The sequence below is a fragment of the Phoenix dactylifera genome, chromosome 2, assembly GCF_051530095.1.
Source record: "Phoenix dactylifera cultivar Ajwa chromosome 2, Ajwa_hap1_PhDact_Kaust_v1.1, whole genome shotgun sequence".
In the NCBI taxonomy this organism is placed as follows: Eukaryota; Viridiplantae; Streptophyta; class Magnoliopsida; order Arecales; family Arecaceae; genus Phoenix; species Phoenix dactylifera.
Window position 1 is genome coordinate 7,886,613 of NC_143191.1, and position 11,888 is coordinate 7,898,500.

The 11,888-nt window shown below is 44.8% G+C and overlaps 1 protein-coding gene across 1 annotated transcript; it reads right to left on the minus strand.

Moving 5' to 3' along the window:
• Positions 1-3,319: 3,319 nt before the first annotated feature.
• On the minus strand, positions 3,320-4,978 carry LOC149768199 (uncharacterized). The gene is made up of 2 exons (XM_089929331.1): positions 3,964-4,978; positions 3,320-3,555 (listed from the first exon to the last, which is right to left on the minus strand). The coding sequence occupies exons 1-2, from the start codon at positions 4,976-4,978 to the stop codon at positions 3,320-3,322; spliced, it is 1,251 nt and encodes a 416-aa protein (XP_089785457.1).
• Positions 4,979-11,888: the final 6,910 nt, after the last annotated feature.

The window sequence follows — 11,888 nt, forward strand, 5'->3', positions numbered from 1 at the left end:
TCTCAGTAGCATCTTTGAGCCCATTATAGTGCCTCTGGGCTAGCTAAGACTTTATAAACTTACATGCATGATTATAATATCAGTATCATCATGTTGCATACATAGCCATAGCTTCTGGGATCATTAAAGTTACTTATGCATTGTAACATATCATGTATGAAACATATATACTTAAAATAAATGCTTAGAAACCATTAATAACATAACATGATCCATAACAGGATTAGGACAGGTTACTTACAGTGATTCGTTTTCTCCCAAGTTTCTTACGTCCTGGTGACGGATCCTGAGTCACCTAAAATCACATTATAATGAGCATATTATTTCCTTTTACTTGTTTGGATTCTACCCGAAATTTAGCCCAAGTCTAATGTGTTCATATTGGAGCCTTGATTGGGTCCATATGGTTTAATTGGCCTTCTAATTGGTCATTAGGCTTAATCCCAAGTTTAATTTGGGTTTAATTTTGGTTAAATTTATAGTCTGGCTTGTCCAGACTTAGCCCAAATTTGATTGGGCTCGGGTTTAGTCAAATTTGGCTAAACCCTTTCCCCTTTTTTTTTTTCTTTTTCTTTTTCTTTTTCTTTTTCTTTTTCTTTTTCTTTTTCTTTTTCTTTGGGCTTAACGGGTTGCGGGTTCGGATTCGGATCCGACCCGCGAACCCGTTATCAGGTTTTCTTCCCCCCTTCCAGAGGCTTCCGCCTCTTCATCTCCCGCTCTCCTCTCTCTCCTCTCTTTTCTCCTTCGTCTCCACCGAAACCCACGCCTCCGGCCGGTCCTCCGGCCCCCTTCTTCTCCTCCGGCCAGATCTGTGGCCTTCTCCCTCTCGATCACTCCCTCTCCTTCTCTCTCTCTTTCTCTTTTTTTTTCTTCTTTGTTTTCGCCGAGACCCTAGCCTCCGACCCCTTTTGTCCCCCCTCCGAAACCCACTGTCTCCTCCCCTTCTTCTCCCGCAGGCAACCGGGGAGACGAGGCTCCCCCCGATCCACCGACCGAGGCGGGGGTTTCCCCCCGGTGCACCGGCGGAAGGGAAGGCCAGCCCTTCCTCCCTCCAAAGTGATGCCGGAGAGGGGAAGGGCTCGGAGGTGGGTCGGGATCCGGCTTTACCCGAGAGCCTCCACCCGCTCCGTCCACGGCAAGGCATGGCCGGAGGGGATGAAGCCTTAAGGTCCGGTGAGTTCATTTTATATTATTATTATTATTTTTTTTTCTTTTCTTTTCTTTTCCTTGGTCCTTCCTTCCGGCACCACCACCCCTTGCCGGAGAAGAGGTGGTGGTCCGGCCGGGGCTGGCGGCCCTGTGGCCGCCTCTGTTGTCGTCCCGGCCAGATATGGCGGCCTGGGTTGCCCCCCCCCGAACCCCAAGGTACCCGCGGCCGAGGCCGCGGTGTCCGGTTCGTCAACAGGCCGAACCCGGTTGGGTTCGGTCCGGATGGTCGCGGCCTGTGAGTCCGGCCCGACCCAGGGATTGTGGGTTTTTCTCCCTCTCCTGTGCCGGCCTCCTCCCCTCTATGTCACTGTTGACACAGAGGGGAAGAGCACCCCACAGAGGGGTTTCTCTATGCTTTATAATTTTATTAACAGGGAGTCCATACCTGGTTTTAGTCGGGTGTAGTCGGGCAGTGCTTCCTCCCTGGTAGTCCCCCCTTCTTCAGAGCTTCAGGGCTCCTTGGCCTTAGGCTCCAGGGCTTCGGCTCCCTCTCTCTTTCTCTCGTTCGGTGTTTAGGGGGGTCTGTGATTTGGGGTTGCCGGCAGAGGCTTAAATATTTGTTTAGAGGATGAAACCCCCCTCTGAGAGGTCCCATCCTCTCCTTTCCTCCATACTTCGGGACTGGCCGCCGCCCCCCCTTGTCTCCGGCGCGCCGGCATCGGCTGCCAGCAGGGGGTGCGGTAACCTCTCCCTGTCGGTCTTATCCCTTTGTTTTTTTTTTTTATTCCTGATAATAAATATGCTGGCTACAGTGAAATTTGGGCCCAACCCTTAACTGGGCCTATTTCTTATTGGGCCTAGTAGGTTGTGGGCCCGGACATTACATCCTTCCCCCCTTAAATAAATTTCGTCCTCGAAATTAAACATACCTCGGTTCTCGAAGAGCTGAGGATAGCGTTGTCGCATCTCTTCCTCCAATTTCCAGGTAGCTTCCCTTTCAGTGTGGTTGGTCCACTGGACTTTAACGTAGGGAATGGTGCGCCTTCGGAGAATTTGCTCTTTTCTGTCTATGATGCGCAGGGGAGCCTCCTCATAGGTTAAATCTTTATTTAATTGCAGAGGCTCATGTGGTCGGTGTACACATCACAGTGTTCGCCATACAAATAATGTCTCCAAAGTTTCAAGGCGAACACTACTACGGCCAACTCTAGGTCATGTGTCGGGTAGTTCTGTTCATAGGGTTTCAGCTGTCTCGAGGCATAGGCTACCACCTTGCCATCTTGCATCAGCACACAGCCTAGCCCGTTCTTGGAAGCATCACTGTAGATGGTAAATTCTCCAGTTAAGGACGGTAATGTCAAAATTGGGACAGAAACTAACCTTTGTTTAAGCTCCTGGAAGCTCCTCTCACACTTGCTGTCCCAGATAAACTTGGCCCGTTTCTTAGTCAACTGGGTCAAGGGGGTAGCTATTTTGGAGAACCCTTCCGCAAATCGCCGGTAATACCCGGCTAATCCCAAAAAGCTTCTTATTTCCTTGGCGTTGGTGGGACGAGGCCAATCCACCACCGCTTCTATCTTCTTGGGGTCCACTGACACTCCTTCCTTGGAGATTATATGGCCGAGGAACGCCACACTGTCCAGCCAGAACTCACATTTGTTCAGCTTGGCGTACAGCCTCTTCTCTCGAAGGATTTGTAGCACCACCCTCAAATGGTCTTCATGTTCCTTCCGGCTCTTTGAGTATATCAAAATGTCATCGATAAAAACTATCACGAACTGATCCAAATATTGTTTAAAGACTCTGTTCATCAAGTCCATAAATGCAGCCGGGGCATTGGTCAGTCCAAAAGGCATAACCAGAAATTCATAATGCCCATACCTGGTTCGAAATGCAGTTTTTGGCACATCCTCAGATTTGATCTTCAGCTGATGGTAGCCTGACCTCAAATCTATCTTGGAGAAGACTTGGGCGCCTTGCAGCTGATCAAACAGGTCATCGATCCGAGGTAGGGGATATTTGTTCTTTATGGTTATCTTGTTCAATTCCCGGTAATCGATGCATAGCCGCATACTCCCGTCTTTCTTTTTCACAAATAGGACAGGAGCTCCCCATGGCGACGCACTGGGCTGGATGAACTTTTTATCCAGGAGTTCTTGTAGTTGTACCTTCAATTCCTTAACTCAGCAGGGGCCATCCGGTAAGGAGCCTTGGAGACTGGCCCCTCTCCTGGTGCGAGGTCGATTGTGAATTCGATCTCTCGGTCTGGGGGTAATCCTGGTAATTCCTCCGGGAAGACATCCGGATATTCTCTGACTACTGGAATATCTTCCAGTTTGGTCTCTTTCTGGGCATCCATTACACAGGCCAGATAGGCCATACACCCTTTTCTCACAGCCTTTCCAGCTTTCAAGGCAGAAATAAAGTGTAGTGTAGGAGCATCTTGAAGGGGTATATCGCCCTGAAAGAAAAATTCTTGCTCCCCAGGTATCCGAAATACCACCCTCTTGTGGTAACAATCAATGTGGGCGTGATACTGTGACATCCAGTCCATGCCCAAGATAATATCAAAGTCTTGCATGTCAAGCTGTAAAAGATTTGTCTCTAATTCTTTTTCCCTTATCTGAATTATGCAATCTTTATATTTAGTGTCAACAATTGCGGTTTTCTGAAGGGGTGTAGCAACATGCCATGGTTCCACTAATTTCTCAGATGTGCTATATAATTGTCTGGAAAAGCTAACCGACACGAAAGAATGCGTAGAACCAGAATCAAATAGAATGAGGGCAGGAACCAAGTTGACCAGAAGTGTACCTGTCACCACTTGATCGCTAGCACTGGCATCCTGTCGAGTCAGTGCGAAAATCCGAGGGTTACCCCTCGATCTCTGGTCCTCTGGTGCAGTATGTCTGGGCTCGTCCTTCTTTCGGCTAGGGCAGTTGCGGGCGATGTGTCCTGTCTGCCCGCAAGAATAACAAGCTCCGGTCTTCTTCATGCAGGTACCCCTGTGGTTTCCGCCACAGGTGGGGCAGCCTCTGCTCTGTCTCTTCTTGGGCACAGACCCCTTGCTGCCTCCAGCCCCACTACTCGGTGCTCTTGATGACCGGGTCCTCTTCAGGTCCTCCCTCTCTCTCCCGGACCGTATCAGGTCAGCCTCAACCTGCAAGGCTCGGTCCAGTACATCTTTGTAGCTTGAGAATAAATGGGAGGATATTCGGGACCGAATCCCGTACCTCAATCCCTGCTCAAACCGGTTCACCTTACTTCTCTCATCCTCCATGAACTGGGGGCAAAATCGTCCCAGTTCGTTAAATTTATTGGCGTACTCCAGAACGGACATCTGGTCAGTCTGGGTTAGTGTCAAAAACTCATTCTGCTTCGCCAGGTGCACTGAGTCCGGAAAGTATTGATTGTAAAACATCCTCTTAAAGTCCCTCCAGGTGAGTCTGTCAACGGCATAAGCCGTCTCCATGGCCGTCCACCAGTATTCGGCGTTTCCTGTCAGCATAGAGGTCGCCAGCCGGACTGTCACCTCATCAGGAAAGTGGAGGGCTCGGAACATCTTTTCTATCTCCCGGATCCATGTTTCAGCCGCCATAGGGTCAGACCCACCCTCAAAGGTCGGGGGGTTCAGTCGGCGGAACCTCTCATAGCAGGAGTCTGCTGATGGCATAGCGGCCAACTGCATCATCTGCTGCTGTTGCAGCACTTGCGCCATAAGCTGATACACTCCGGCTAGGCCTGCCTGACCTGCTGCAGACCGTGGAGTATCCGGGGAAACTGACCGCTCGCTGGGCTCCGGGGAGGGTGGTCTCCGGTCGTCATCCATATCTTCCTAATGATCACCTAGCAGTCAAAAATTTTTAAAGTGAGGTTATGATAAACTAGCATATTATAACATTTTCTATGACGGTGACATTCTTAATTACCCTTTTCCTTAGGCATTTTATGGTTATTCTATTGTTTAACCTAAGGCTCTGATACCACTAGATGTCACGCCCCGGATCCGGATCCGTGACACGGCCGTGCTATTGCCGACTATCGCCCACAGTAGCACGCAGCCTCATACAGGGGTAACAGGTAGCCAAAAAGGATTCATCCTTATATATATATTAAAAGTTTGCAGTACAACCTTCAAGTTTGAAACCAAAAATACAGAACTTCTATGCTATTCAAATGTACAGAAGTATATAAGATTCTCCAAAAATACGAAGCTCTGTAACAAAATAAAAACATATCTGATGGCGATCACTGGTGAGGATCTGAAAGAAAACGAAACATAAATAGATGTGAGCTACACGGCTCAGTAAGTAATCCTGCATAATCCTACCGGATCAACCAGTAGACTAAACATGTAAATCAGGATTTTGAGAAGCTGACATGCATGTTTATCTAATAATCATCCTGGCATAATAAGTATGCAATTTAAACGAAGCAGTAGTGCAAATCACAAAATTTTCATATTATATGCATATGAAACCGTGCCCCCCGGCATGCCGTGGTCCTTTTACTCTCGGATGCTACTGCGAAGTCAGACTCGGCCACTGGCGGGGCCAGCTCAGTTACTATTCAGCCACTGGCGGGGCAAGCTCAGTTACTATTCAGCCACTGGCGGGGCAGGCCCAATTCCAATTCAGCCACTGGCGGGGCAGGCTTAGTTACTATTCAGCCACTGGCGGGGCAGCTCAGTTACTATTCAGCCACTGGCGGGGCAGCTCAGTTACTATTCAGCCACTGGCGGCTCAGTCATTCTCAGTAGCATCTTTGAGCCCATTATAGTGCCTCTGGGCTAGCTAAGACTTTATAAACTTACATGCATGATTATAATATCAGTATCATCATGTTGCATACATAGCCATAGCTTCTGGGATCATTAAAGTTACTTATGCATTGTAACATATCATGTATGAAACATATATACTTAAAATAAATGCTTAGAAACCATTAATAACATAACATGATCCATAACAGGATTAGGACAGGTTACTTACAGTGATTCGTTTTCTCCCAAGTTTCTTACGTCCTGGTGACGGATCCTGAGTCACCTAAAATCACATTATAATGAGCATATTATTTCCTTTTACTTGTTTGGATTCTACCCGAAATTTAGCCCAAGTCTAATGTGTTCATATTGGAGCCTTGATTGGGTCCATATGGTTTAATTGGCCTTCTAATTGGTCATTAGGCTTAATCCCAAGTTTAATTTGGGTTTAATTTTGGTTAAATTTATAGTCTGGCTTGTCCAGACTTAGCCCAAATTTGATTGGGCTCGGGTTTAGTCAAATTTGGCTAAACCCTTTCCCCTTTTTTTTTTTTCTTTTTCTTTTTCTTTTTCTTTTTCTTTTTCTTTTTCTTTTTCTTTGGGCTTAACGGGTTGCGGGTTCGGATTCGGATCCGACCCGCGAACCCGTTATCAGGTTTTCTTCCCCCCTTCCAGAGGCTTCCGCCTCTTCATCTCCCGCTCTCCTCTCTCTCCTCTCTTTTCTCCTTCGTCTCCACCGAAACCCACGCCTCCGGCCGGTCCTCCGGCCCCCTTCTTCTCCTCCGGCCAGATCTGTGGCCTTCTCCCTCTCGGTCACTCCCTCTCCTTCTCTCTTTCTTTCTCTTTTTTTTTCTTCTTTGTTTTCGCCGAGACCCTAGCCTCCGACCCCTTTTGTCCCCCCTCCGAAACCCACTGTCTCCTCCCCTTCTTCTCCCGCAGGCAACCGGGGAGACGAGGCTCCCCCCGATCCACCGACCGAGGCGGGGGTTTCCCCCCGGTGCACCGGCGGAAGGGAAGGCCAGCCCTTCCTCCCTCCAAAGTGATGCCGGAGAGGGGAAGGGCTCGGAGGTGGGTCGGGATCCGGCTTTACCCGAGAGCCTCCACCCGCTCCGTCCACGGCAAGGCATGGCCGGAGGGGATGAAGCCTTAAGGTCCGGTGAGTTCATTTTATATTATTATTATTATTATTATTTTTCTTTTCTTTTCTTTTCCTTGGTCCTTCCTTCCGGCACCACCACCCCTTGCCGGAGAAGAGGTGGTGGTCCGGCCGGGGCTGGCGGCCCTGTGGCCGCCTCTGTTGTCGTCCCGGCCAGATATGGCGGCCTGGGTTGCCCCCCCCGAACCCCAAGGTACCCGTGGCCGAGGCCGCGGTGTCCGGTTCGTCAACAGGCCGAACCCGGTTGGGTTCGGTCCGGAGGGTCGCGGCCTGTGAGTCCGGCCCGACCCAGGGATTGTGGGTTTTTCTCCCTCTCCTGTGCCGGCCTCCTCCCCTCTATGTCACTGTTGACACAGAGGGGAAGAGCACCCCACAGAGGGGTTTCTCCATGCTTTATAATTTTATTAACAGGGAGTCCATACCTGGTTTTAGTCGGGTGTAGTCGGGCAGTGCTTCCTCCCTGGTAGTCCCCCCTTCTTCAGAGCTTCAGGGCTCCTTGGCCTTAGGCTCCAGGGCTTCGGCTCCCTCTCTCTTTCTCTCGTTCGGTGTTTAGGGTGGTCTGTGATTTGGGGTTGCCGGCAGAGGCTTAAATATTTGTTTAGAGGATGAAACCCCCCTCTGAGAGGTCCCATCCTCTCCTTTCCTCCATACTTCGGGACTGGCCGCCGCCCCCCCTTGTCTCCGGCGCGCCGGCATCGGCTGCCAGCAGGGGGTGCGGTAACCTCTCCCTGTCGGTCTTATCCCTTCGTTTTTTTTTTTTTTTATTCCTGATAATAATTATGCTGGCTACAGTGAAATTTGGGCCCAACCCTTAACTGGGCCTATTTCTTATTGGGCCTAGTAGGTTGTGGGCCCGGACATTACACTAGGTATGGGCCAAAATGATATTTAATAGTGTTCAACAGAATGCCCAAGGGAGACATAAGATCATGGATCATTCTAATCAAGGAAATAAGATGCAGGAAAGAAGACTAACCAATTATTATAATAAACATAGAAAAATTAAGTTAACAACTTAAATGGCTAAGATGACGAAGGGTGACTTACATATACAACTAATATTAAAAATAAAGTGCAACCAATTAGGGCTATATGTTCTTCAAATTTCTGGGTATGGTAATCCATCAATACCATGATTTTCCAACATGCATGATGGAATTCATATCAAGGCCAAATAGCTCAAGCTTAGCAAATATATATGCATCCTCTCCATTTGGGAGAGTTCCAAGGTTTCATCCATGGTGATGGTATCCTTACCACAATTCTTAATAAAAAAATGAATTCATGTCAATCATTTATTTAAAATGTTACCTTGTACATGCCCATCAAAATTCCCTTCGATCTTTTCTCTATTAGCTGGTCATGGTTTAATGAAATATTTTGACCTTATTTCAAAAGGAAGTTTTCCATTTCCAAACTAGAATGCATTCCTATATATGTAGGTCTTTAGAAAATACTTCAATTATAAACCAATCACTATATTTTATTTACACAATCTAGCACAGAGGAGAGTACAAAACTTATTTGTTTGTAAAATTAATTTGAACTCTATGATCATCACATCGATCAACTTGAATTGTTTTTCTATTTTTTTGATACTTTCTTTAAGAATACTTTTACTTTGATGAAATTTGAAAGTGTTTGTTAAACCATATGGAGTGAAAATATTAAGTGAACATGAGATATACCATTGGTGCATAAAGAATATATTTTTCTACACATTTTTTCTCAACCATTAACAAGGTGAAGCTTGATCTTTAAATCAAACCTAAAAGAAAAGTGCTTATTAAGCGTTAAAATGATTGTTAAACATATTTCTCGTTTAAAAGGTCGAGGAACCTCAAATTAATCTCTCTCCACCATCTTCTTTTTAACTTTGTGTTAGTTGTTTTTTCTTCTTCTTTTTTTTTTTTGCTAGTTTCACAGACATAAGCATCTGAATCCTAACTAGTCCAAATGAAATTGTTGAAACTATAAGAAGGAACTATCGGGGTTCATTGCATGAACATTGCAGATTTGCCCAACCACCTACATGGTAGAAGAGGATCAATGCAATAGATTGGTTGTGAGTTTTTTTTTTTCAAAAGATGCTACTAATCATCCATCATGGAGCTAGCAGGGCTTTGCCTACTGTTCAGTGAATCACTGACTTCCACATCAGACCAATGAACTGAGTCGTAATATGACGGGTGATTTCTAGTTTTTTTTTAAAAAAAAATAGATAGAATGTAATTGAGCACCAAATTGTCGAGCACGAGTTGGTATCGAGAATTTTTTTTGTGCACAAAATAGAGACCCCAAGGCATTTTCCTTCAATAGATATACATGAGTTCCGACAATAAACTCAAGACAACTGCATTATAATAGCAGGAATGATCACATCAGCCTAAAAATATGCAAGAGTTCATCATGCCTCATCATAAACCTTCCATCCTTTGAGCATCATTTTTTAAACAGTTTGAATCAAAATAATATATTAGCGAGTAGATACAAACCGGTGGACAAAGTGATTAAATTATAAAAACACTGTGAGGATTGTTGTTGAGCGTGGTTCCACAGTGCTTGGCCAATCTATCTACAATCATGGTTTCTATCCCAGTCACGGGAGCAGTTTGGACTTAATAGAACCTGTCTGACTTTTGATTGAGATGGAAATATTTCTTTTGAGCAAAGACAGAGACTAATTTTACTTGGTAGTAGGTGCAGGATCATGTAGGTATGTACGTATCTTTATGTAGGATAAAAGATGTTTAGGTGTGGTAAATTGAACTCTTCTTCTTTTCTTAAACAAATTTGACTATTTTCTGGAGTCAAATATGATGTAGCATACGTTCTTGCATTTCCTGTTTTATTACCTTCATGTATGTTATGGTTTTATATCTATTTTGAATGATTGCAATAGATTTGGGAGTTGAAACAAGCTAAGGGTTTGAACAGTCCTGAAATCATCAAAATGGCAACCATGAATAGAAAATAAAGAGAATTCATAAAGCCGAGTGCCGCCGAAAGATAAGTTTACAGTCTGATCCAAATTGAAAGATCTCATGGACCATACAGTCTCTGTCGATAAATTTCGGAACAACAAAGCAACATTCATAAAGTGAAGAGGAATTATTGCCATCTAGATTCTTGTTGGAACCTAAAATTATGGTTTAACTATCCCACTGAAGGGGTTTGTTATGGTAGTTCTCAAGGGTGCTTTATGACTTGTGACCTACCTACCCACAAGCATTGGCAATGAAAAGGAGGCAACTTTTGGACAAATCAAAGCATGAATCTGCCCTTCCCCTTGACAAAGGCAAGCCTGGACATACTATCCCTTTCATTCCCTGCTCACACCCACAGGGCATTCATCTTGGTGAGAGGGAGACCCACACCCATCACCTTTGTTCAGGCCGTGATTGTAGCTTGGGGTTCACTCTTAGTCCTCATGGCCTTGGCACCCATCTCACTTTCTAGGTCATGTCTTTTTGCATGGATGTGAGAATCTTCCATAGTTAAAAGACAAGGTCGTCACTCTCACAAACCATGTTCTAATGTTGAATTGCAATACCTTACTTTGTCTCTTGTAGGTTATATTATACCACCGCTTTCCCTCGACACACGGAAGGTGTAATGGATGTAGACTGTGATCTTTTGCCATGACTGTCTAAGCTAAAATCAACTTGGTGTTAGCTGCAGCGAGTCTCTCATATGGAATCCATCATATGAAGTGCTCATGTCTCACACCATATATATTTACCTACAATACAATGAGGAAATAAAGGTCTACAACTTATCTCATATGTAATCTTCCTCCAATTTATGAATAATATACATCTACCATGATATATTTTAATGGTCAACTAATGGAAGCTAGTCTTAGAAGTTGACCGAAAGATAAATAAATCTTAATTTGGCTTGATTAAAGAAAAGAAATTAGTTCAACTAAGGTTTCAAATTATTGATAGTCGTACATACAGAAGTTGTTTCAACTTCTAATGAGGTATCATGATGGCAACAACTCTCCAAATTATTTGCAAAAATGATATATCTATATGACCATATCAAGCTAATGCTTAGTAGATGTGTGGTGGATTGGAGAGACGATATTCTTTAAGTATTTCTAGAGATACATATGTTTACCAAATGGCCTGCCTTAGCTTAGCTTTGTTTCTTTTCCTCTTTATTTTTTTTTTAAATAAGAGAAGCATAACATCCGAAAGTGGGGAAAAGTGCATTAATAATCAAAAATAAAATTTTAGAATATTAGATCTTAATATCATAGCTATCCTTGTTGCTCCTCAGATATATGGCATGTACTAAATTCTAGAGGCAGATGATAAAAGGAATTCACAGTGATATGATGACCCCAAGTGAGGCTAAGTTTATGACACTGTTTTGAGGCTCCAAACCTTTTTTTTGTGATCAAGATGTAGCCTTATTTCCTGTCTTGAAAGGAACCAAGCAGCAGAAGATCTCTACTCTCCTTGCATCTCGTTTGTTAGATGGTAAATAATAAATTATGATCTCTGTTACATTCATCAATGGCCATGCCCGGCGACAAAGAATCACAAGACACTAGATGCTTTGGAAGTGACATCCCATCCCTCAAAGATTAACCACAATATTTTACTCCCCCAAATGAAAAGATTAACTGCAATCCTGTCAGCTTCTGTTATCCTCCAAAGAAAAGTAGATTCCATTCCCTCTCATTTTAACCTTAACACCAGACACAGAAACAGAGACCTCCCATGAGACCCAATCCATGTGGGCCACCACCCACCTCCCATTGCTTCCACCACACAACAACTGCTTACAAATTCCACAAAGACCAGAGAT

What these genes read in the sequence shown, in the direction of transcription:
- LOC149768199 (XM_089929331.1), bottom strand. Translation starts at nt 4,978, where the DNA reads ATGGATGACGACCGGAGACCACCCTCCCCGGAGCCCAGCGAGCGGTCA. An exon ending in TAGCGATCAAGTGGTGACAG is followed by an intron (nt 3,556 to 3,963) that starts GTACACTTCTGG and finishes CTGCCTTGAAAG; the next exon opens with CTGGAAAGGCTGTGAGAAAA.